General features: G+C 38.7%; 1 protein-coding gene and 2 long non-coding RNA genes across 3 annotated transcripts in view; 1 reads left to right on the top strand and 2 right to left on the bottom strand.

Moving 5' to 3' along the window:
• LOC311292113 overlaps positions 1 to 27,500 on the bottom strand; it is an 843,631-nt gene that overhangs the window by 595,120 nt on the left and 221,011 nt on the right. The window lies entirely within an intron of this gene.
• On the top strand, positions 2,620 to 6,694 carry LOC311291421 (piggyBac transposable element-derived protein 4-like; the record flags this gene model as incomplete). The annotated part of the gene is made up of 6 exons (XM_084410456.1): positions 2,620 to 3,329; positions 4,132 to 4,200; positions 4,394 to 4,447; positions 4,587 to 4,676; positions 4,868 to 6,375; positions 6,687 to 6,694. Exons 1-6 carry the CDS (start codon positions 3,178 to 3,180, stop codon positions 6,692 to 6,694), a joined length of 1,881 nt encoding a protein of 626 aa, XP_084266582.1. The 5' UTR covers positions 2,620 to 3,177.
• LOC311292708 lies at positions 18,969 to 19,656 on the bottom strand. The gene is made up of 4 exons (XR_014627784.1): positions 19,539 to 19,656; positions 19,361 to 19,466; positions 19,187 to 19,279; positions 18,969 to 19,070 (listed from the first exon to the last, which is right to left on the bottom strand). It is a non-coding gene; the product is annotated as an uncharacterized lncRNA (long non-coding RNA).

Here is a 27,500-nt window from a genome sequence, read left to right as displayed (position 1 = left end):
GACACGGTGAATTTTCTAGGAGGAGTATTTCACATTCCACAGCAAGCGTTTTCCAAACAACCCATAATAGCCGACTTCCTGTTGGGCTGGCGTAAAACTTGACCGGGGTAAAGTTGTTCGGCCCGATGAGATCTATATGTGTACCGAGTTTCATATTAATTCATGCGAGCGTGTTTGATATATGGATCAAGTTTTAGAACCCTGTTCAAGGGGGCGCTGTTGAGCCCCCCAGCCACGCCCGGGTACCAGCTTCAGCCCGGCCCTGATGGCCGTGGGTTCTGACCTGTGTGCAAAGTTTCAAGAGTTTTTGAGCACGTTAAGGACCCCAAAAGCCCCTGAAACCTTGATTAACAATATAAAAGCAATAGTCAAATCCCCCCCTCCCCTCACACACACACAGACACAGAGAGAGGGAGAGAAAATTCTTCAGAAAATCCACATTCAAACCAAAATATCTCTCTTCCTGTTGGTCGGAGATGGTTCATGTAAATTAGAAAGTTGTCCGTCTTGATGAGAACAATACACATACCAAGTTTTGTGATTCTAGGAAAAACTAAACCCCCATTTTTGACTAAAGGTGGCGCTACTGAGCCATTCCACCACCCCCGTTTCTGAAACTTTGCACATGTCTACTGGCTAATAAATGTGATGTGTCTGTTGAGTTTCATGCAATTTCAAGTATGTTAAGAGTCTCAAAAGCATCAAAAAAGAATATTAAAGTTTGATGCGTTGCCACGGCAACAGTATCTAAGATATCAATAATCCTTTCACAGGTTTACATCTGCCGTGTGTCTACATTGTACACATAAAGTTTGAAGCAAATCGGGTAAAAATAAGACACTGATTTCAAAGCATTTTGAAAGTGATGTACTTCCTGCTGCCTGTTGGTGGCGCTATAACTTTGACTCACAATAGTCACATCTGTGCGATCGGCCTCTTACAACGAACACACTGCTGAAGTTTCATCAAGATCAGTTAATGTATGCAGAAGTTATAACACACTTCCTGTTTCATTTTTTCGCCATAAATTTGTTTCCTCGCCACGGCCAAACCGTTCGAGATATCAAAAATCCGTCCGCAATTTAGCATCCTCAATGTCTTGACTTCATGCACACCGAGTTTGGAGGCGAATCGATGAATTCCCTAGGAGGAGTACATTAAATTCCACAGCATGCGTTTCCAAACAACGCTAAATAGCCAACTTCCTGTTTGGCTGGCGTAAAACTTAGAGCACGAAAGTTGTTCGGCCGGATGAGATCTATATGTGTACCGAGTTTCATATTATTACATGCAAGCGTGTTTGATTTATGGACACGTGTTCGGATCCCGTTCCAGGGGGCGCTGTCGAGCCCCCCTGCCACGCCCGGGTACCAGCTTCAGTCCGGCCCTGATGGCCGCGGGTTCTGACGTGTGTGCAAAATTTCAAGAGTTTTCGAGCATGTTAAGAGCCCCAAAAGTGCCCGAAAGGTTGACAAAATAATAATAATAATAATAATAATAATAATAATAAATAATCCTACCGGAAACAATAGGGCCTTCGCCCTTTCAGGGCTTGGGCCCTAATAATCCTAACGAAAACAATAGGGCCTTCGCCCCTTCAGGGCTTGGGCCATAATAATCCTACCGAAAACAATAGGGCCTTTGCCCTTTCAGGGCTTGGGCCCTAATAAACAGAGCAATTCCAAGAGGGTCCTCACACCATCGGTGCTCGGGCCCTAATAATAATAATAAACAGAGCAATTCCAAGAGGGTCCTCACACCATCGGTGCTCGGGCCCTAATAATAAACAGAGCAATTCCAAGAGGGTCCTCACACCATCGGTGCTCGGGCCCTAATAATAAATATAGCTGCGAGCAGCGATGGAGGGCCCAAGCCGGTGACACCGCCACCGGGGTGGCGGTGTCACCGGCTTGGGCCCTCCATCGCTGCTCGCAGCTATATTTATATATATATATATATATATATATATATATGTAACAAAAAAAATGTAATATATACATTATATATATGTAACAAATAATAAATAAATAAATAAATAAATATATATATATATATATATATATATATATATATATATATATATGGCGAGGCGAGGAACGGGCAGAGAAGAGCGAACGTTTTTGGACATTCATCATATTGCATTGGTTTTCATTTCTTGTCCTCAAACCGACCACTAATCTGTTTATTTTTAAGTCACACATTCTCCATTGATTAAAAAAGACAGTCAAATGTATTTTTTAATGGTAGTATTATTTTATACAGAAATAAATTATTTATAATTCAGATGAGAATAAAGTTAGTGTTAATTAAAATTGTAAGGAAAACAAATATATTGATCTAAAATCTACTATCATTTGCTGCAAATAGGTTGACTATTTATATTTATTATTATATTTTATTACGGCTGTAATGAACCGGCTGCGATGTCAAGATTGCAATGCTGGAATGCACAGTGTGTGTGTGTGTGTGTGTGTGTGTGTGTGTGTGTGTGTGTGTGTGTGTGTGTGTGTGTGTGTGTGAGGCGTGGGCGTGATCGAACAGTGGAAACATAAAAACATAGGCTACTCCGTCGGTTTGTTCATACAGGACATTATTTAACCCTCTGAGGTCGGCAAACGCGCCCCCGCGTTTTGCTGGATTTTTTTCACATAGCAGCAACATAAACTTAAAAAAATCCGTCATTTACGGTCATATTAATAAAATAAATACATGATTATAAACTATAGAGGGTCTTCTTTTTTTTGTGTACACTCACATTAACATCAAAACCTTGTTTTTATTTTTAAATAAATAAAATAAACAGGGTGCGCTTTCAGCTCACTCTGTCTCCGCAAAAATCTTTCTGAAACAAGTCTGGAAAATGAACTGAAACTCAGCTAATACTTATCACACAACCATGAAACATGCGTCTAAAGAAAGCTTTAAATTTCTACTTTTAAATAAAACAATTCACATTCAAAACAAATATTCTCCTGCAATGTTATCTGTATGAAACTAAAGAGAAGTACAGTTTCTCCCGTCTCACCTAATTATCGGTAATGAGTTCACACCCACTCGCAGAGCGCGCTATTCATAAGATAATGAGCTGAGGTGATCTATGCAAAATAAGGTAAACGCCCCCTGAAATGCCTTAAAACCAGCAAGTTTCATTCATTCACTTTCCTGCGCCGTTGGAAGATGACACGATTTACTGGTGAGGAAGCACTTCAGCTAGTCCTGGATAGTGAAGAGGAGTTCACTTTTTCCTCAGAAGAAGAGCACGACTCTGACGACGAACGTTTGTATTTTGAAGAGCGGATTGATCCAGCCGTGGATAATATTTCGGATGAGTAAGTCTTTTTAAATTTACTTGCATAAGTTGACAAGCTATTTTATATAAACGTAGGCTACATATTTTACTGGTTGGACCATTTCCATACTTGTCATTCAGAGTAATCTATATTTAAATGGTCTAGGCTGCTGTATAAAGTAGGAGAGATGCTTCATGCAGTCTGTTTTCTTTCGTTTTTAATAGTTTTGTTCAAAATAACACATTTCGAGCTTTCCATATATTTCTCTGGTAGATTTTAGGCAAAGCTTATGAGTTTGGGTTCATTTATGAGATGAGCTCCAGTTCACATGCCGACACGGAGCTTTATTGCCTGCTATTTTTAATTCTTATGTATTAAATACAAAACGAAATTCACTTTAAAGAAAGGCTTTTTACAAAAAATAAACCTAATGAAATGGTCAAAATCTTGTCTGCCCACTCCATTTGTCTCGCGATTGCGCATGATCTTAGATCATGGCCTGTATGAAAGTTAGGATTTTGAAATTAATTTAGAAAATATTATGTATGTTTAGATTATATTTTGACTAGTGTTTATGCTGCCTCATTATCATCAACGAAAAGTGCTTGCAAATATCTATTGCAAATGTGTGTATGTGCTGAAATGTGTAAATATGCCCAGCTGATGAATTGCAAATGTGTTAATGTTTGCGTTGTGCTATCTCCGTAATGGCCCATTGACACGCAATATATGCCTACAGCACGTGTCTACAATTATTTGCATCAGTTATTCATATAGACTAATGGTAATATACTTTGAAATATTTATGTTATAATAGTTTTCAACTTTAAAAAAAAAAAAGGAATGTAGCTGCATCACCTTCATCTGCAACTCGGAGGGCGCGCAGCAACACAGTCGAACATCAGAATGAGTAAGTACATATTTACCCATGTTAGTTAATTTTTTTTTACAATATGAGCCTGTATGACTTTATTTTTGGTTGATAATATTACATATTTTTTCTTTGTGTTATCTTATCAGCATGCTATGTCCATCAGTTGTGCATGTGCTGGAATAGTAGTCTAAAATATATGATAATAATAGTTTTTAACTTTTTTTGAAAGGAATGATGTAGGTTCTGCAACTCGCACTAAGAGGACATGCAGAAATCAGAAAGAGTAAGTACATATTTACCCACTATTTTACAGATGTTAGACCTGATGTTGTTTTATCAACATGCTGACTGTCCATCAGTTATGCATGTGTACTTAGTACTTTGTTCAACCTTTATTAATATTAATATTATTATTTTTATAGGAATGTGGTAGCATCACCCTCAGCCTCACCTGCAACTCGCACTGGGAGGGCACGCGATAGGTGTCGTTCAGTTTTGAGAACAACTGAAAAGTAAGTACACTTATTCCCTTTCTTTCAGATATTAGTATTATTCTGGTTTTACATATTCTGGTTTTACATAGTCCATACAAACATTATGTGTCTGTATGGCTTTGCATCTGGCCAATGTTACTTTTAATGATTGAAAAGCAGTTGTTATTTTGTGTAATAAAAATGCTCACAGTTGTTTGTTTGTTTTACAGCTATAAAGGTGATGGTGATCATCAGACACCTGTTGCAAAGAGGGCCAAGACAAACATTCAGACAAGCAGCAAGCAGTCTACTCTGTCATGGAAAACAGAGACTGACATTGATATGGTTCCACAGACTCTGAGATTCCTGCCTGCACGGAAACCTGGCCCACAGCTGAGTCCTGCTGATGCACACACTCCTCTGAGTCTCTTCAAAATGTTTTTTTCTGAGAATGCAGTGTCAACTCTGTGCCACAACACCAATGCTCAAGCTGCTGGTGCAATTGCTAAAGGCCGCAAATATAAATGGACTGATGTCAGCATCAGTGAGATGTACCGCTACATTGGGCTGCTTTTTTACATGGCTATGGTGAAGATCAGCTCCATCAGCGACTACTGGCGGCAAGACAGTCTTTTCTCTTTGCCTTTTCCTGCCACAATCATGTCCCGAGACCGATACCGCACCATTTCATGGAATGTGCACATGAGTCACCCAGATGCAGATAAGGAGAATGACAGAAAGAGGGGCACACCTGAACATGACCGGCTTTTCAGGGTCAAACCTCTCATGGACAGTATTCGTCATGCTTGTAAAGCCTTCTATCATCCTAGAAGAAACTTAGCTGTCGATGAGAGAATGGTGGCATGCAAAGCACATACAGGTATGACGCAGTACATGAAAGCCAAGCCAACCAGATGGGGTTTCAAGTTGTTTGTTCTTGCAGACTCATCAAATGGATACACTTTGGACTTTTCTGTGTACACAGGAAAGAACAACTTCCCTTCAGGCCATGGACTGTCACATGATGCTGTAACATCTCTTTTGGACTGTAAAGTTTTAGGCTCTGGGTACCATGTGTACATGGACAATTTCTACACAAGCCCAAAGCTCCTCAAAGAACTGTTTGCAATGAAGTTTGGTGCATGTGGGACTTACAGGGACAACAGGAAGGATTGCCCACGTGATGCAACTAATTCACTCTCCAAAAAATCTGCCAGAGGATCCATCAGGTGGATTCGGGATGGCCCTCTTGTATTTGTGAAGTGGATGGACACACGAGAGGTGTCTGTCTGTTCCACCATTCAATCTGCTTATACAGGAGACACTGCACAGAGGAGGGTGAAAACAAAAGATACATGGAGGACAACGACATTTCCATGTCCTGCACCTGTGACTGCCTACAACAAACACATGGGGGGTGTGGACCTGTCCGATCAGCTCTTACAGTACTACACTGCACAACACAAAACAATGAAGTGGTACAGAAAGATCTTTCTACACTTCTTGGACATTGCTGCCACCAATGCTTTCCTTATCCACAAAGAGCTATGTGGTAACATGACCCATAAACAGTTCATGGAACAGCTTATTGCAGAGCTCTGTGGTGTGTCACAGAAAGTAGCACCAAAACCAACCAGTATTGACCATGTGCCGGTTTCAGGAGCGGAGCTGATCTCAGATGCAAAGAACATTTGCACAGTTGGTCGCAAGATCTGTGTGCTTTGCAAAGGACAGCTTGGTAAAAGGCAGGACACACCTTGGAAATGCCAGGCATGTAATGTTCACTTGTGTCTTCAGCCGAACAGGAACTGTTTTCAAAAATGGCACCAAGACATGTAACTATATTCTATCTGCCTTTATTTTAGTTTTTGCTCATTTTGCATTATTTTGCATTATTTTGCTTTATTTTGCTTAGAGCCCGCATCAACGGGGCATAAGCATTTACTGTGAGATACCTGCAAATTTAGAACATTTAGTTCCTCCACATAGAGGAATTACAATAAAACAGATTGAAAAACAAAACCTTTGAATCTCCTCTTCTTTGTTCAGGCACGTGATGGCCCATTAGCCAGTGGGGGAGTGTCTGTCACACCCCTGGTCTGAATCTCATTAATATTGATGAGCCATTACCACTCCCACGCATAAACCTCTTCTGACAAAAAAACTGTTTTACAAGGTTTAAATCAATGTATTGTTTTATGAGAACGATTAGGCAGGATGATTTTCAGATCATTTTGAAGAAAAAACACTAGGCAACAACATCCATTTGTCAAAAGTCTTGTATACACATATTTAGTATGTGTTTTGAGGTTTTATTTCAGCAACTTTCATTTTTATTTTTTCAAATAACCACGCATAAACATTATTCTCTTAAAAACACAAAGATTTACAAGCATGTTGATCAGATATGATGGTAGCCCTGTTTGTGCTTTATAGAGTGAATTTACACCTTTGCCATTAATATGTTTATAAATAACTGAAAAAACAACAAATGTCAGAGCATGTCAGAACACCTCCAGGGCCCAAAAAACCCCTCAGACTCCAGAGGGTTAAACTGCACTGTGTTTACTTATATTTATGTACACTCGCAATAAAACACAACATTGTGCTTTTGTAAAAAAACATTCAAGCAATCCCACCCCCGAAATGGCGCTATTTTTTAAATGAAACTAAAATGCTCACGGCTGCATGGGCAATAACACGTCTACAGCGAGGAATGAGCAGAACAGAGTGAATGTTTTTTAGTTCATTCCTACTGGACGTCCGTATTTCACTTTCGCTCATCATATACTCACCCTCATGTTGTTTTAATCCTTTATGAATTTCTTTCTTCTGCTGAACAGAAAGGAAGATATTTAGGAGAATGTCAGTAACCAGACAGTTTCTGATCCCATTGACTTCCATAGTAGGAAAAAAATGTATACTATGGAAGTCAATGAGACCAGAAACTGTCTGGTTACTGACATTCTTCTAAATATCTTCCTTTCTGTTCAGCAGAAGAAAGAAATTAATAAAGGATTGAAACAACATGAGGGTGAGTATATGATGACAGAATTTTCAATTTAAAGTGGAGTATCCCTTTAAGTTAGCGATTTAAAAGCCCCCGCCGCGGTGTCACACATCGATTAACCAGTGGGAAAAAAATCTCAGTCACATCGCTATTATATTTATATATAAATACAATATACAATGGGCCTACCTGATTTTGAACACAAGAGGGCAGTATAGCCCTATGTATTACTTTTTTTTTTACTAAATAGCGCATTCTGGTTTTAAACTTGTACATAATTCTTGAATTGAAAAAAACTGAATAAACCCAAAACTAGTTCTGTTTCAGTTTAGTTCTGATATTTGTATAATTTTATATAAAAATAAATGGTGTATAATTAAATTTTAAGAAGATATGAGATGTTTTCTGATTCCTTTTTTGACATTATTTTAATCCCTCGCCATGTCAAAACCGTTTGAAATATTTAATATCCGTTCACAATTTAGCATCTTTAATGTATTTTCATCGTGTTAAAAAAGTTTGGTGTGAATAAAAAAAAAAAACACTTAGCAGGAGTGGGTAAAAAGCAGAGGCTGAATTTGCAAACCAATCCTCATTCAAACCAAAATATCTGACTTCCTATTGGTCGAAGCTAATAACTGTATATTAGAAAGTTGTCCGGCTCGATGAGACCAATGTACGTACTGATTTTTGTAACTGTGGGTAAAACTAACCCCCCCACTTTTGTCAAAAGCATTTTGAAAGTGACACACTTCCTGCTGCCAGTTGGTGGCGCTATAACTTTGACTCACAATAGTCACATCCATCTGATCGGCCTCTTACCACGAACACACTGGTGAAGTTTCATCAAGATCAGTTAATGTATGCAGAAGTTATACCACTTCGTGTTTCTCTTTTCTCGCCATAAATTTGTTTCCTCGCCACGGCCAAACCGTTCGAGATATCAAAAATCCGTCCGCAATTTAGAATCCTCAATGTCTTGACTTCATGCACACCGAGTTTGGTGGGGATTGGATGAATTCTCTAGGAGGAGTACTTCGCATTCCACAGCAAGCGTTTTCCAAACAACCCATAATAGCCGACTTCCTGTTGGGCTGGTGTAAAACTTGACCGGGGGAAAGTTGTTCGGCCCGATGAGATCTATATGTGTACCGAGTTTCATATTAATTAATGCAAGCGTGTTTGATCTATGGACCAAGTTTTGGGACCCCGTTCAAGGGGGCGCTGTTGAGCCCCCCTGCCACGCCCGGGTACCAGCTTCAGCCCGTCCCTGATGGCAGGGGGTTCTGACTTGTGTGCAAAGTTTCAAGAGTTTTTGAGCACGTTAAGGACCCCAAAAGCCCCTGAAACCTTGATTAACAATATAAAAGCAATAGTCAAATCCCCCCCTCCCCTCACACACACAGAGACACAGAGAGAGGGAGAGAAAATTCTTCAGAAAATCCACATTCAAACCAAAATATCTCTCTTCCTGTTGGTCAGAGATAGTTCATGTAAATTAGAAAGTTGTCCGTCTTGATGACAACAATACACATACCAAGTTTTGTTGCTGTTGATAAAACTAACCCCCCCACTTATGACTAAAGGTGGCGCTACTGAGCCCCTCACCACTCCCGTTTATACAAACATATATATATATATATATATATATATATATATATATATATACCGTTCAAAAGTTTGGGGTAAGGAAGATTTTTAATGTTTTTAGGAGAAGTCTCTTCTGCTCACCAAGGCTGCATTTATTTGATTAAAAATACAAACAAAAACAGTAATATTGTGAAATATTATTCCAATTTAAAACAGCTGTTTTCTTTTTTAAAATATTTTACACTGTAATTAATTTATGTGATCAAAGCTGAGTTTTCAGCATCATTACTCCCGTCTTCAGTGTCACATGATCCTTCAGAAACCATTCTAATATGATGATTGATGGTCAATAAATATTAATTATTATTTTCAATGTTGAAAACAGTTGTGTACAGATTTTTTTTCAAAATGCGTTGATGAATGTAAAGTTCAAAAGAACAGCATTTATTTCAAATATAATTTTTTTTAACATTATAAATGTCTGTACTGTAACTTTTTATCAGTTTAACTCATTCTCGATGAATAAAAGTATTGATTTATTTATTTCTTTCCCCCAAAAATAAAATTAAAATTATTACTGACCCCAAACTTCTGAACGGTAGTGTTTAATGTTACAAAAGCTTTAGATTTCAGATAAATGCTGTTCTTTTGAACTTTCTATTCATCAAAGACTGTACATAACTGTTTTCGACATTTAAAATAATAATGAATGTTTCTTGAGCATCAATCATCATATTAGAATAATTTCTGAAGGATCATGTGACAGTGACGACTGGAATAATGATGCTGAAAACTCAGCTTTGATCACAGGAATAAATAACAGTTTAAAATATATTAAAATAGAAAGCAGCTGTTTTAAATTGGAATACTATTTTACAATATTACTGTTTTTGTTTGTATTTTTAATCAAACAAATGCAGCCTTGGTGAGCAGAAGAAACTTAGCTTAAAAATCTTACTGACGCCAAATTTTTGAACAGTAGTGTATTATATATTTATATAATTATATAAAAATGTAAGGGATAAGACAGATAATTTTACTTGCCTGACCTGATTAGAACAATGAAAAAAACTTAAATGAAAAAATAACTTGGGAATCACTAAAACGAGGGCGCGATTGAACAGTGGACACATAAAAACATACTCTGTCATTTTGTTCAGAACATCATTCAAACTGCAAAGTGTTAACTTATATTTTTGTACAGTAGCAATAAAACACAACATTGTGCTTTTTTTAAATACATTCAAGCAATCCGCCCCGAAAATGAAACTAAAATGCTCACGGCTGCACAGGCATTCATAATGGTGCGCGTCCTCAGCGAGGAACGAGCAGAACAGAGTCAACGTTTCTTAGGTCATTCCTCCTTCCATAGGAATTTATTGAAAACGCTCGCTCTGCTCCGCACCATTATCAATGTCCGTGCGGACGAACATATTTTACTTTCGTTTTTAAGTTAGCGATTAAAAAGCCCCCAGCAGTGTCACACGTCAGTTAACCGGTGGTAAAATATTATCACCGTCACATACCTAGTATATTTTTATATAGATATAATAGGCCTACCTGATTTTGAACACAAGAGGGCAGTATAGCACTATGTTTGACTTTATTTATTTATTGTTTAGACTAAACAACCATTCTGGCAGTTTTTAAACTTAAACTTCATTCTTAAATTGAAAAAAAAAGAATAAAATGAGTTAAGTTCTGATATTTGTATACTTCTATGTAGTAATAAATGGTGTATAATTACATTTTTAGAATATATGAGCCTTTTAGTGTTTACTTTTTTGACATTACTTTAATCCCTCGCCATAGCAAAACCGTTTGAGATATTTATTATCCGTTCACAATTTAGCATCATTAATATATTTTTATCATGTTGAAAAAGTTTGGTGGGAATAAAATAACCACTTAGATAAAGGTGGCTAAAAATTCAGAGGCTGATTTAGCAAAAAAATCCACATTCAGACCAAAATATCTGACTTCCTGATGGTCAGAGCTAATGACTTTAAATTAGAAAGTTGTCCGGGTTGATGAGATCAATATATGAACTGAGTTTTTTTTACTGGAGTTAAAACTAACCCCCCCACTTTTGTCAAAAACATGTTGAAAGTGACACACTTCCTGCTGCCAGTTGGTGGCGCTATAACTTTGAATCACAATAGTTACATCCATCTGATCGGCCTCTTACCACGAACACACTGCTGAAGTTTCATCAAGATCAGTTAATGTATGCAGAAGTTATTCCACTTCGTGTTTCTCTTTTCTCGCCATAAATTCGATTCCTCGCCACGGCCAAACCGTTCGAGATATCAAAAAACCGTCCGCAATTTAGCATCCTCAAAGTCTTGACTACATGCACACCGAGTTTGGAGGGGACACGGTGAATTTTCTAGGAGGAGTACTTCGCATTCCACAGGAAGCGTTTTCCAAACAACCAATAATAGCCGACTTCCTGTTGGGCTGGCGTAAAACTTGACCGGGGGAAAGTTGTTCGGCCCGATGAGATCTATATGTGTACCGAGTTTCATATTAATTCATGCAAGCGTGTTTGATCTATGGACCAAGTTTTGGGACCCCGTTCAAGGGGGCGCTGTTGAGCCCCCCTGCCACGCCCGGGTACCAGCTTCAGCCCGTCCCTGATGGCAGGGGGTTCTGACTTGTGTGCAAAGTTTCAAGAGTTTTTGAGCACGTTAAGGACCCCAAAAGCCCCTGAAACCTTGATTAACAATATAAAAGCAATAGTCAAATCCCCCCCTCCCCTCACACACACAGAGACACAGAGAGAGGGAGAGAAAATTCTTCAGAAAATCCACATTCAAACCAAAATATCTCTCTTCCTGTTGGTCAGAGATAGTTCATGTAAATTAGAAAGTTGTCCGTCTTGATGAGAACAATACACATACCAAGTTTTGTTGCTGTTGATAAAACTAACCCCCCCACTTATGACTAAAGGTGGCGCTACTGAGCCCCTCACCACGCCCGTTTCTGAAACTTTGCACATGTCTACGGGCTAATAAATGTGATGTGTCTGTCGAGTTTCATCCAATTTCAAGTATGTTAAGAGTCTCAAAAGCATCAAAAAAGAATATTAAAGTTTGAAGCGTTGCCATGGCAACAGTATTAAAGATATCAAAAATCCTTTCACAGGTCTACATCAGCCGTGTGTTTACATTATACACATAACGTTTGAAGCAAATCGGGTAAAAATAAGAGGGTGATTTCAAAGCATTTTGAAAGGGACACACTTCCTGCTGCCAGTTGGTGGCGCTATAACTTTGACTCACAATAGTCACATCCATGTGATCGGCCTCTTACAACGAACACACTGCTGAAGTTTAATCAAGATCAGTTAATGTATGCAGAAGTTATAACACACTTCCTGTTTCCATTATTCGCCATAAATTCGTGTCCTCGCCACAGCCAAACCGTTCGAGATATCAAAAATCCGTCCGCAATTTAGCATCCTCAATGTCTTGACTTCATGCTGACTGAGTTTGGAGGCGAATTGATGAATTCCCTAGGAGGAGTACATTAAATTCCACAGCATGCGTTTCCAAACAACCCATAATAGCAGACTTCCTGTTGGGCTGGCGTAAAAAGTAAAAGTACGAAAGTTGTTTGGCCCGATGAGATCTATATGTGTACCGAGTTTCATATTATTACATGCAAGCGTGTTTGATTTATGGACCAAGTTTTCGGACCCCGTTCCAGGGGGCGCTGTCGAGCCTCCCTGCCACGCCCGTGTCCCAGCTTCAGCCCGGCCCTAATGGCCGCGGGTTCTGACCCGTGTGCAAAGTTTCAAGAGTTTTCGAGCACGTTAAGGGCCCCAAAAGTGCCCGAAAGGTTGATAAATTCGCCCTTTCAGGGCTTGGGCCCTAATAATAATCCTACCGAAAACAATAGGGCTCTTCGCCCTTTCAGGGCTTGGGCCCTAATAAATAATCCTTAGAAGAACAATAGGGCTCTGCGCCCTTTCAGGGCTTGGGCCCTAATAATCCTAACGAAAACAATAGGGCCTTCGCCCTTTCAGGGCTTGGGCCCTAATAATAATAATCCTACCGAAAACAATAGGGCCTTCGCCCTTTCAGGGCTTGGGCCCTAATAATAATAATCCTACCGAAAACAATAGGGCCTTCGCCCTTTCAGGGCTTGGGCCCTAATAATCCTTAGAAGAACAATAGGGCTCTGCGCCCTTTCAGGGCTTGGGCCCTAATAACAAACAATAATCCTACCGAAAACAATAGGGCCTTCGCCCTTTCAGGGCTTGGGCCCTAATAATCCTACCGGAAACAATAGGGCCTTCGCCCTTTCAGGGCTTGGGCCCTAATAAACAATAATCCTACCGAAAACAATAGGGCCTTCGCCCTTTCAGGGCTTGGGCCCTAATAAATAATCCTTAGAAGAACAATAGGGCTCTGCGCCCTTTCAGGGCTTGGGCCCTAATAATAATAATAATCCTACCGAAAACAATAGGGCCTTCGCCCTTTCAGGGCTTGGGCCCTAATAATCCTACCGAAAACAATAGGGCCTTCGCCCTTTCAGGGCTTGGGCCCTAATAATCCTTACGAAAACAATAGGGCCTTCGCCCTTTCAGGGCTTGGGCCCTAATAAACAATAATCCTACCGAAAACAATAGGGCCTTCGCCCTTTCAGGGCTTGGGCCCTAATAATAATAATAATCCTAACGAAAACAATAGGGCCTTCGCCCTTTGGGCTTGGGCCCTAATAATCCTACCGAAAACAATAGGGCCTTCGCCCTTTCAGGGCTTGGGCCCTAATAATAATAATCCTACCGAAAACAATAGGGCCTTCGCCCTTTCAGGGCTTGGGCCCTAATAATAATAATCCTAACGAAAACAATAGGGCCTTCGCCCTTTCAGGGCTTGGGCCCTAATAATAATAATCCTACCGAAAACAATAGGGCCTTCGCCCTTTCAGGGCTTGGGCCCTAATAATCCTACCGAAAACAATAGGGCCTTTGCCCTTTCAGGGCTTGGGCCCTAATAATCCTAACAAAAACAATAGGGTCTTCGCCCTTTCAGGGCTTGGGCCCTAATAATCCTACCGGAAACAATAGGGCCTTCGCCCTTTCAGGGCTTGGGCCCTAATAATCCTAACGAAAACAATAGGGCCTTCGCCCCTTCAGGGCTTGGGCCCTAATAATAATAATCCTAACGAAAACAATAGGGCCTTCGCCCCTTCAGGGCTTGGGCCCTAATAATCCTTACGAAAACAATAGGGCCTTCGCCCTTTCAGGGCTTGGGCCCTAATAATTATAAATAATCCTACCGAAAACAATAGGGCCTTCGCCCTTTCAGGGCTTGGGCCCTAATAATAAACAGAGCAATTCCAAGAGGGTCCTCACACCATCGGTGCTCGGGCCCTAATAAAAAGGTTCAGTGCTGAAAATACTGAAAATAAATATTTAAGCATAAATAAAATAATTACACTATTGCACACAGTAGCAACAAGCAAGCAGCATAATAAAGTGCAAACTGTACTATACTTAATTTTAAAAGTAACCAACTATTTACAACCTAGTCATTTAATGCTTAGGCCTAAATTTTAGTACACTTAACTTAATCTCATGTAGAGCAAATGGATTTTCCTCCATTTTAAACAAAACAAAAACGATTTTAAACCAAATAGATTCTCAGTTTATTATGAATTAGGGACTGGTCACATATTGCGTCTAAAAATGTGTGGAAAGCACGGCTGCGCCACTTTCTCCTTTCTACAAGCGCTTTCTTTTTTGAGCACACGTCTAAACCTTAGCCAGGTGGTCGCTGAATAAAACTCCCACAAATATCACGGAATCACGGAACAACGTCGGCATTATTTAATCCTATGACCAGTGTTCGTAACAGCTGCCGTATGCATATGGATAGCCTCAAACTTAGCTATTTGCAACTCCCTAAATACAATGACAAGCAGTTTTATAGATGAGGCATTTGGCATTCGCGTTTTCCATTTGGACCCACAAACTTGCTTAGCTATAGTTGCACGCACATATAGAGCAACGTGTTTCCACTTTCAAAGTGTATGGCAATATTTCAGCTAAGTCAAACAGTTCAAATATGCTTTGAAAGTTTAAAACTTGCCGTTGTCTTGAAGAGACTTCCAGCACTCTGCTAGTGTGGGAGGGGCAGTGCATGGGCTGCACGTGAACTGCAGCATCTCCAGCAACACAGAGCTGCCTGCGGACGCCTGTCAGTAAATAATGCCGGGAAAAAACTATCGCCGAACGCAGCAGCCGCGTATCGACCAATGCCGATACACGTAAAACCCGCAAATATCGGCCTGATATATCGGCCGACCGATATATCGGTCGATCACTACTGATTTCATCGCTCCTGCGAACAGGAAGGGGGCCAGAGCAAATGACAGTGCCTGACATCGTACTTGCAAGTTCACACACGTCTTTAATATTATTTTTTGTGATCTCCAACTGGCGGAGTCAAACATCATGTGTGCCAACGTGAATAATAATCTTAGAGAATTTACGAATTGGGTGTTGAATGTCATGGAAGAAATTGTACATACCATGGTAATGGCTTCATCCTTGATAGATGCAATGTTGTGGTTCTTCTTATGACCAACCACCCATTCCTCTCACTTCTCATCAAACCTCTGAAGCTTCTTATTGAGGTGCTGCTTCAAGGCTATTCCTTTTTACAATGGGAACCCCTCAGGCATGATAACAAACTGACAAACTAGGACAGACTGACTGAGAAAGACGGATAAGACAGACAAGTCGACAAAGACAGACAAAGAGGAAAGATTGATAAAGACTGTGAGATAGATAAATATATAGATTTAGATTGGAGAGATGGATAGAAATACAGATAGTGAGATAGGTGGACAGAGAGTTTGTGAGAGATAGACAGAGATAGAAAGAGGTTGGCTTTTGAGGTTGAGATAGAAAGTGCCTTTGGGTGTTGAATCTCAGGTGTAGCTTGGTTCGAAAAGGTGAAGTTTGGCAGAATCTGCAAGGAGAACAGAAAATGTTAATTATGTAGTGTAGGCTAGCTAAGTTGATATAAGTGTGGCAGCTTAGACTAGAGGTATACTAAAGATTTAAGAAAATTACCGACTACGCCACCCGGGGGCCTCTTTCCGGGGAAATGCCCTTTAATTAAATAAGGCTCAAAGGTCCGTTGTATCAGAGTCAGGTATCAGACATGGAGTAGAAAATAGTACAAAACTTTATTTTCTCAAAACATATCAGATTTTATTTAAGACAACACCAATAAAACAAAAATAATCTGAACACAAAATCACACGGACGCTCACTTCAGAATGGGGCGCTGGCTCTCTTTAGCAGAACGAATATAGCGATCATACGTGCACACTCACTGCACACTCACTTCACACCTCACTGTGAACACAGCATTCAGGCAAAAGAACCCACCACCACAATCGAGAAGAAAATAACAAAACACACACACACACACACACACACACACACACACACAATATCAAAAACGTTAAACAAAGCAGCTGGCAATTTAAGACAATTTTAAAAGAGTTCACCACATCAGTTTGGCTCATCACATCGAGGTGCCACATCCGGTCACCCCTACAATGCTGGGTGGACAGAAATGGACACAACAGCCAACAATGTAGAATAGAGAAACACCTCTTTTGGACTGCCCTCAAGGTCCACCCAAGAAACATACACATACATAAACTTGGTCACACACCAAATATGTCACACAGAATATATACATATATATATGGATAATATATCCAGCAAACTCAAATCAATAAAAAAAAAGAAAATATATGTAAAGTTAATCCACAAAACAATAAACTCAAGAAAAGTATATAATGCTTAAAGAAAACAAAATGTAGAAGAGCTGGTGACAGTTAAGTGGTTGATCTGATACCTGAGCATCACTGGAGGTTTATGACTCAATTTATTTACTCACAGCACAGTTAATGAGGTACCATGCCAACGACCCACAGTCCTCGGACCAGCTGATGAAACCCGCGCTGGACGTAAACAATGGATGTGGCGAGGGGTCGAGCAGCAGCGCGTTAACGCGAATTTGAGCTAGAGTTGTAGTCACGGTAACAAGTCGGATAAAGTCGGAAAAGGCAGCAAACACAATGCAGACAGCAAAAGGGAACATCCACACAGCGGTTTAGCTGCTATAACGTTATGAATCCAGAGAAAGCCCACTGTAACGTCTTGCGCACGTTGGCCCGCACCTGTAGTGCGATTCACACGGTACCCAAACAGCTTTATATTATTATTATTATTGGTATTATACTTCTGTGTCGTTGTCCGCGTTGACACGCACCTAGGGAGCATGTGAAACCCCGAGGGAGGGGTTCTGGCAGACCAATCACAGCGCTTGTGTCCGCGTAGAATTGACGCGTTGTTACATTTTTGGAGAGGTGCACGTCAGGGTACGCCGTAGGGTACGCGCGCTACACACAGCCTACGACGTAGCTATGGCGGCAGTTCGACGCAGAAGTATAAAACAGGCTTTACACAGGGAACGTAATTAAAGGGCACTCCCCCTTCATATGGAGTAACCCCCACAGACAGTAAACAATACTGCTACATAAGTTTTAAAAAGTGTACCCCAATAGTGAGAGATTCCTATTTCCTTATAAATACTTAAGATAAATTAATAAAAAAATAATGTTTTTCCTATTTCCTACTGTTAAAAGGCGTAGGCACATTAGGCCAAGTGATATTGTTATTACTGACACATTACAATGACGTTCGAGAGAAAATTACATTGTCTAGTTAATGAGAGTTGTGAGCTTATGTTGAATTTTGCTAACCATTTAGCAAGCCTAATTTCTTTTCTTTCTTTTTTTTTGCTGATGGAGCAACCATTGGTCTGGCTTTAATTCGTTGCCCTAACATGTAAACCATTTGAGTCTAATGACAAAGAAAGGCATCAATTATAACATTTAAGCAGAACGTGATCATTACTTATGAACTTCGTAACTTACCTGGATGGTGGTTTGAGCACAATAAGAAATCACTGAAGAAATCACCCAATTGCAAAGCGGAATGGCTCGTCTACACAGCAACGGATGCTGAGGATCATGGGTAATGCTGGTGTGGCATAAGTTAGACTGCAACTTTATAGAAAAGAATAACTGCAGCTTTAAGAAAACCGACTACGCCACTCTGACATCACTCAGAGAATGATTGATACACTTTATCTTAAGGCACGCAAGTTGGTTGCACTAGGAAGGAACAGAGACGTGAATATTATGCACAATAATTCTTTATTAACAATAAAATCTCATTTAAAATGAACTGGGTGTGCCAGGCAGGACATGCCACCCCAACTGATCATTTATGTGATCAGGGAAGAGAACATGGTCGTTTTAACAAACACTCACAATGACATACAATAACACTAAATTCAAGAGCTTTGGCTGAGGACTCAGGAGCAGGTAATACCTTCACACACACACTCTGGGGTAACTCGCACCACTGCACACAAAATCCATGCGTCTCACTGCACACCACACCCTGTTTTCAAACCATCACCAATCCACAGAAAAGGAAAAGGAGGATTCCTGGCTGGAGCCCCCAACTAGCAAAAGAAACACTCACTCAAACACACACTCAAACACATACTTCCACAATAAAGAAATAATTTCAGAATAAATCAAATTAAACACAATAAATTACTAATAAACCCAAACACTCGCCTGGGAACAATAGCTAACAAAAAAACACAAATTATAACATCGTCATTCCACTCGTAAGACACAAACCATAACTATTAATCAAAATGAACAGGCAAGGGAGAAATAGACTGTAGGACAACGGCGATTCCTCGCATTAGATAGGCCTTCTGAAATAGAGAGCAAAGATTTGCACAAAAGATCCCAAACACCTTAAAAGGGGAAACACAATGGTTAATACCCACAAAAATGCCCAATGTCTCGACCCAATCAGGATAAAGCTTACCCGACAATGAAGTCAGTCACTCGCTCGGAACGAACCACTTTTAGATGGTTTGGTTTCGCTTTGATCCCATCGCACGAACTGGTCTGTATATCTCTGAAACAAGCTGTAAGCACCTCCTTTCAAGACAAATGCCCACACCCGCAGCACCCGTAACTTCCTTCGACCCAGACTTACCCGACGATGAAATCAGTCAAGCACCGAACCGCCCACCTCTAGATTATTTGACCTCACTTTGATCCCACAGCGTCGCATAAATGAGTTCACACATGCCTGCAACAAGCTAAACGTCATACCCACAAGTCAGATTAATACCCAACCACAATTGTCATAAGCCACTGCATTACACGCTTACCGTAGGCAATCGCCATTGTAGAAACACGCAACCGCTGGCGTAACGCCACACTTGGAACGCCCGCACGTGGGAAGCGAAAGGGAACCCCCGAGTCAACAGGAAGCAGCGTATCCTAACAGGCTGAAAGAGGCCATTTATAGCCAATCGGATGTGACATGTCCCAACACTTAAAGGGAAATTTACGGCGGGAAACTCTAACTTAATTTGTATAAGTGGGCAACGTGGAAAGGAGAGCATCCGGTCACACTGGCATCCACTAATTCATTAAATTAAATTAATTAATTTAATTTTAATTAAATTAATATCCAAAACGAATCCCTCGTTCTCACAATCGAAGGAGAAACCATTCAAACTGATGTTCATAACAGTCGATAAGGCTCATGGGTACTGTGTAGATTACTGTTAGATTACACACCAAACCGATGGAAAAACGGTATTTCTCAAAAAAATAAACAGCAACATTTAGAAGTGATAGCGTAGCACAACTCTGCAGTCTCGTTAATTAACTGGGAGAATATATTTACTATATTTTGACTGGAAGGAACCACGAACGATGGTTTACAATGGTGAGAAGCCTACAAAATATAAAGCAATAAAAACAAGGACAAAAAAAATGTCTGATTAAATGTTGAGTAATGTAGCACTTAAAGTTTAAAAAAATGATTGACAAATGAGAAAAAACAATGCTCCAGATTGGCAGAAAGAAAACCGTGGTGCAGACACGAAATATACTTTCTTCCTTTAAGAATCACAGACAACTCTGTCTGGTCCACAAACTACATTTCACAACTAAACACTTAGCACAAAGACTGGAGGTAAACGGCTCCAGCTAGCATACTGCTCCCAATAAGTGACAAAATAACGCCAACATTTCCCTATTTACATGTTGTGATTTGTATAGTCACAGCGTGTACAAATAACTAGGTCACATGAGACACAGCCATCTTCTAACCATATACATACTGGGACTATATTCTCAGAAGGCGAAGTACTGCTTCTTCTGCAGAGTGATTTACTCCAACTCTGAGCGAACTCTCTGCTCCTCACCACAGGGCTTCTTAGGTGCTAAGTAGAAGGTGGTGGTCTATACATCATGCAGATCCAGTCCACTGCCAGATTGTTTCAGTGCTGGAGTTTCTGCAAGAAAAGATGTTAGCAGTTACATGTCCTGCTACTCTCAGAGTATTTGTGGCAGCCATTTCGGCTTGCCACGCTCTGAATGACGGGGTTTCAATGGGCAAACAACCTTTGATCGCCTGCTTCATTCATGGAGCTAGGTGACTGAGACCACCCGTCAGAGTGAAAGTTCCCTCTTGGGACTTAGCCATGGTCCTTGAGGGGCCAGTCGACAACCCCTTTGACCGCCTCGAGTCAAGCTTCTGACCGTAAAGATGGTTTTCCTTATGACTATCCAGCCCGTTCTCATCCCAAGGCGTCATAATACTGACGCTGTTGACATTTCGTCTGCATCAAACGCACATGGCACCCTTTATCGTCAATATGAGACGCAGATAGAAATGAGCCAGAAGGCGCCTCCTAGCGGTCTAACCCTAAACCTACCCCAGAACTAAACCTACCCATATCCTGTGCGTGTCATATTGACGCTAAAGGGTGCCATGTGCGTTCGATGTAGACGAAATGTCACAAGTGTCAGTATGTGACGTCCAAGGATGAGAATGCGTTGGACTATCTCATCACTAAATAGAATTGGGATTTGTAGGCTCTGCCGCTTTCACCATCCTGCTTAGACTTTGCCCCTGGACTGGTCAAGGCTATTTTGCACCCTCACCCCGACTATCTTCCCAAAATTCAATTTTCGGACATACTTCTGTCCCCCGCCATTCACTATGCCAGAACAGGAGAGACTACCCTTCAGATTTACGTCCACCGCAACTGGCTAGTGGAGTAAGTCAGACCAGCTGTACATTTGTTATGGGGGCCGTTACCGGGGGGCGGCCGCCACAAAGTAGACTATGTCGCATTGGGTGAGGAATGCTATTGTTATAGCCTATGAGGTGTGCGGTCAAGCTTCGCCTCCAGGCATTAGGGCTCATTCTACCAGGGTGGTTGTATCCCCCTTGCAGCATTATGTGATGCGGCAGGCTGGTCCTCTCTGCACACATTTATTAGATTTTATAGTTTTTATGTTCATGTGACCCACATGTCCTTGAGTCAACATCCCAAGATCATGTCTGAGGCCCTTCTTGAGTCTGTGTGCACACACTACACAACCTTGAAGGGTCCAGACACTTCCAATGCGGAGGCGATGGTATTCTCGTTCCCATAGCGCTAATCAGAGCAGCATTGAGAGTAGCTTTTAAAAGGGGACGTCTCGGGGGATGAGATGCTGCGCTTCATTGCCACACTGGGGGCCGTGTTCGGGATGTTATTTAGACAAAGTGACCTGTTGAGTGCACCTGTCACACGTCTATTTTTAGCCTCTGACGTTTGCATGTTATTTAAGGTTATTTATTATATTCACAACCGGTCAAACAAAGATGTTTTCACATAGTGCTAATCAGTGCAGCATCTTGTTCCCGCTTTTTCAGGGAACAGGGTTAGTCAACCCTCAGTAACCGGAGAAGTTCTCTCTTTCCACAGTGACAGCTAACTTAGTTGTTGTAAAGGAAAGTAACTTAATGCTGTGTTGATACTTAATGTTGTGGTCATAACTATGGAAACCAATGTAGATATATCAGACACTGATACAGATATACAGATGCCACTTAGAAGGATTTGAAAACCACTTATCTAAAGTATGAGCGTATAATACAGATAATTGTTTATGCATAATAATAATCTGAAGAATAACGTTGAAATAACTTTAATGATTTTTTGAGAAACTTCTTTCAACAAAGCAGTATTATGAGTCAGATAACATTTCATTGTGCTTTCATTAAAGATTGAGATATACCACTACACTGCCCGTTATTGGCAAACCCGCATCATTACAGTCATCAGGCCTTATATCCACCACAAGGCCCAAGGGTAGGACCTGCTTTTGGTGCTCATCACTGTTGAGAGAACAAATTGCTTGGGGACCATGGAGCTGACATACATGGCATGTTCCCTATTTGTTCCTCTGACCGAGTGTGACCGCACTCCATGCATCGTTCCCTGAGTGGTGCTGGCAATCTAGTCCAAATTCATCGGGCAGCAGCTTGGGCTAGGTTATTAGATCCAGATGGGCCCAGGCTCAGTATTACAAGCTCAGAGTTGAGAGAAAAAACACACTCTCTTTCTCATTGGCTTCACGCAGGCCTTCTCTGGGGGAGATGAGAGTAGCTGGTCCACCCATTTCCTTTCCTTGCCCTTCCCAGGCATGTCAGAGCGGAGCCCAGCCAAAACAAATCAGACCTGCAGTGGCTTCTGGACAGGCTTTGGCCTTCAGCAGTGTGGTAATTCTACATGGTGTTTAGTAAGGTGTACACTGAAGAGGGGGTGTGGGAGCATCATTTGCTAACAAATTTCAAGAACTGAAGAAAATAAATATAATTGTCAAAAGTCAGAGTTGACAGCAACCTTCTCTGTATGTATAAAGACCCTCACTGCCTTTGAATATGAGTGGAACTTGTAAGCTTTGAGGAGTATTAATTAAACATTTAAATCTGAAGTCACCATTACTCCTGTGTCCGTTGCATGTGTACAGAAAACTTGTGCTAAGCTGTTTACATGGGACATTATTTGCACTAAGTCTGTGGAAAAAGACAAAAAATTCTTCAGTATAGTTGTATCTGTTCTGTAGCATCGTTTCATCGAATTCCTTGAACTAAATTGGTATTCACTTTGGCCATTCAAATGTCTGTGGTTGACTGTTTGAGTTCTGGTGTTTCCTCCATGTATCCTGTTTCACTGAAGGCAGATTTCAGTTCAGTCAGGGTAGAACTGACAGGTAAGAGGTTCAAGAGTTGTGTTATTTAAGGAGCCCCTCACAGTCAAGACTTTGCACAAATTATCACAGTTCACAGAATAAATTGATCAGCCACATGTAAATAACCATGTATTAATGTGCAGGCATGCTGTGAAGATTATAGAGATCTTTAAAGATTCATAGATGTTAGAGGTGGGTCATTAAGTTTTGACTGTAATGGATTAAACTTTCACTATACATTTCAAATGCTTTTTGTTTGGGCTTATGGTGAAGTCATGTGTGAACCTCAGATTCATATTATATCCCAGTCTCTTCTATTTAACTTAAATTTCTCAAACACATCTAACATAACCTTAGAAACTCAGATAGACTATAAGTATAATTAAATTAAAATATATTTTAATGGTACAACAGTGTCAGCTCATGAAGACTTGTGGGAATCAGAAGTCTTCTAATTATAATTATTCTAGGAATAATATGCACGTGTGTGTGTCCTTCATATTTACAATTTCTTAGCACACCAGGGGGACTAGGAACATGAAATTATCCAGCCCATGACTTCCTGTTTCACGGGAGCAAATATGAAGAAACGCAAAGGCCAAATTCCCTTAATCATCCATCACAATGCATAAAACCAAAGAATATAGTTCGAGCTTCACAAAATAGAACGTCTGCAAGACATGGCTGTAAGAAAATAGCTAAAGCATTGAAAATTCCCATTTCCACTCTGTTAAAATTACAGTATATTCCAGGTTAATAATTAGATTAATAATTATTCCAGGTATCTGCATTAGAAAAAACAAACATGGTTGTAATTAAGTTGGCTTGGAAAAGCCAACTTACTGATATTGTACTTAAACTTCTTCTTCTTCTTCTTCTTCTTCTTCTGAGCCAAATTTTAGACTGTATCTCCTCCTAGACCGTTAAAGCTACGACCACCAAACTCGGGTCAGACCTTCAGACTGTTCTGACTTAGTGTGCTATATCTTTTCAGACTGATTTGAGTTTCAGTTTTCTTAAAAATTAATATTAAAAATCATAAAAATCCCATAGACTTTCATTGCAGACTGTTCAAATTGAGCCAAGACTACGGTGGCCCATTAGTGTACCAGCCAAAATCTAAACTCCCTGAAGCCCTAGACTCAATAAAACTACTATTCTATGTACTAATAAACATCTATCTATCTATCTATCTATCTATCTATCTATCTATCTATCTATCTATCTATCTATCTATCTATCTATCTATCTATCTATCTATCTATCTATCTATCTATCTATCGTTTTAACTAATCTATCTATTTTTCTTTCATTCTTTCTAACTTATCTATCTTTCTTTCATTCTAACTAATCTATCTATCTATCTATATCTATCTTTCTAACTAATCTATCTTTCTTTCATTCTTTCTAACTAATCTATCTATCTTTATTTCATTCTTTCTAACGTATCTATCTATCTTTCTTTCATTCTTTCTAACTTATCTATCTATCTATCTTTATTTCATTCTTTCTATCTATCTATTTATCTATATATCTCTTCATTCTTTCTAACTAATCTATCTTTCATTCTTTCTAACTAATCTATCTATCTTTCATTCTTTCTAACTTATCTGTCTATCTATCTTTATTTCATTCTTTCTATCTATCTATCTATCTATCTATCTATCTATCTATCTATCTTTCTTTCTAACTAATCTATCTTTCATTCTTTCTAACTAATCTATCTATCTTTCATTCTTTCTAACTTATCTGTCTATCTTTCTTTCATTCTTTCTAACTAATCTATCTATCTATCTATCTATCTATCTATCTATCTATCTATCTATCTATCTATCTATCTATCTATCTATCTATCTTTCTAAATAATCTATCTTTCTTTCATTCTTTCTAACTAATCTATCTATCTATCTTTCTTTCATTCTTTCTAACTTATCTATCTATCTTTCTTTCATTCTTTCTAACTTATCTATCTATCTATCTATCTATCTATCTATCTATCTATCTATCTATCTATCTATCTATCTATCTATCTATCTATCTATCATTCTTTCTTACTAATCTATCTATCTTTCTTTCATTCTTTCTAACTATCTATCTATCTATCTATCTATCTTTATTTCATTCTTTCTAACTAATCTATCTATCTATCTGTCAATCAATCTAGCAATCTAATCTAATCTAATCATTCTTTCTAACTGATCTATCTCTTTCTTTAATTCTTTCTAACTAATCTATCTATCTTTCTTTCATTCTTTCTAACTTATCTATCTATCTTTCCTTCATTCTTTCTAACTTATCTATCTTTCTTTCATTCTAACTAATCTATCTATCTATCTATATCTATCTTTCTAACTAATCTATCTTTCTTTCATTCTTTCTAACTAATCTATCTATCTTTATTTCATTCTTTCTAACTTATCTATCTATCTTCCTTTCATTCTTTCTAACTTATCTATCTATCTATCTTTATTTCATTCTTTCTATCTATCTATTTATCTATATATCTCTTCATTCTTTCTAACTAATCTATCTATCTATCTATCTATCTATCTATCTATCTATCTATCTATCTATCTATCTATCTTTCTTTCTAACTAATCTATCTTTCATTCTTTCTAACTAATCTATCTATCTTTCATTCTTTCTAACTTATCTATCTATCTTTCTTTCATTCTTTCTAACTAATCTATCTATCTATCTATCTATCTATCTATCTATCTATCTATCTATCTATCTTTCTTTCTAAATAATCTCTTTCTTTCATTCTTTCTAACTAATCTATCTATCTTTCTTTCATTCTTTCTAACTTATCTATCTATCTATCTATCTATCTTTCTTTCATTATTTCTAACTTATCTATCTATCTATCTATCTATCTATCTATCTATCTATCTATCTATCTATCTTTCTATCTATCTATCTATCTATCTATCTATCTATCTATCTATCTATCTATCTATCTATCTATCTATCTATCTATCTATCTATCTATCTATCTATCTATCTATCATTCTTTCTTACTAATCTATCTATCTTTCTTTCATTCTTTCTAACTAATCTATCTATCTTTATTTCATTCTTTCTAACTATCTATCTTTATTTCATTCTTTCTAACTAATCTATCTATCTATCTATCTATCTGTCAATCAATCTAGCAATATAATCTAATCTAATCATTCTTTCTAACTGATCTATCTCTTTCTTTAATTCTTTCTAACTAATCTATCTATCTTTCTTTCATTCTTTCTAACTTATCTATCTATCTATCTTTCCTTCATTCTTTCTAACTTATCTATCTATCCTTCTATCTATCTATCTATCTATCTATCTATCTATCTTTCTTTCATTCTTTCTAACTAATCTATCTATCTATCTATCTATCTTTCTTTCTTTCATTCTTTCTAACTAATCTATCTATCTATCTTTCCTTCATTCTTTCTAAATTATCTATCTATCTATCTATCTATCTATCTATCTATCTATCTTTCTAACTAATCTATCTATCTTTCTTCCATTCTTTCTAACTTATCTATCTATCTATCTATCTATCTATCTATCTATCTATCTATCTATCTATCTATCTATCATTCTTTCTAACTAATCTATCTATCTTTCTTTCTTTCATTCTTTCTAACTAATCTATCTATCTTTAATTCTTTCTAACTTATCTATCTATCTTTCCTTCATTCTTTCTAACTTATCTATCTATCTATCTATCTATCTATCTATCTATCTATCTTTCTTTCATTCTTTCTAACTAATCTATCTATCTATCTTTCCTTCATTCTTTCTAACTTATCTATCTATCTATCTATCTATCTATCTATCTATCTATCTATCTATCTATCTATCTATCTATCTATCTATCTTTCTAACTAATCTATCTATCTATCTATCTATCTATCTATCTATCTATCTATCTATCTATCTATCTATCTATCTATCTATCTATCTATCTATCTTTCTTTCTTTCATTCTTTCTAACTAATCTATCTATCTATCTTTCTTCCATTCTTTCTAACTTATCTATCTATCTATCTATCTATCTATCTATCTATCTATCTATCTATCTATCTATCTTTCTAACTAAT

This window comes from Rutilus rutilus, assembly GCF_951802725.1.
Source record: "Rutilus rutilus genome assembly, chromosome: 6".
Lineage (NCBI taxonomy): Eukaryota > Metazoa > Chordata > Actinopteri > Cypriniformes > Leuciscidae > Rutilus > Rutilus rutilus.
The sequence above is the reverse complement of the archived record's forward strand: the minus strand, read 5'-3'. Positions and strand labels throughout refer to the sequence as shown.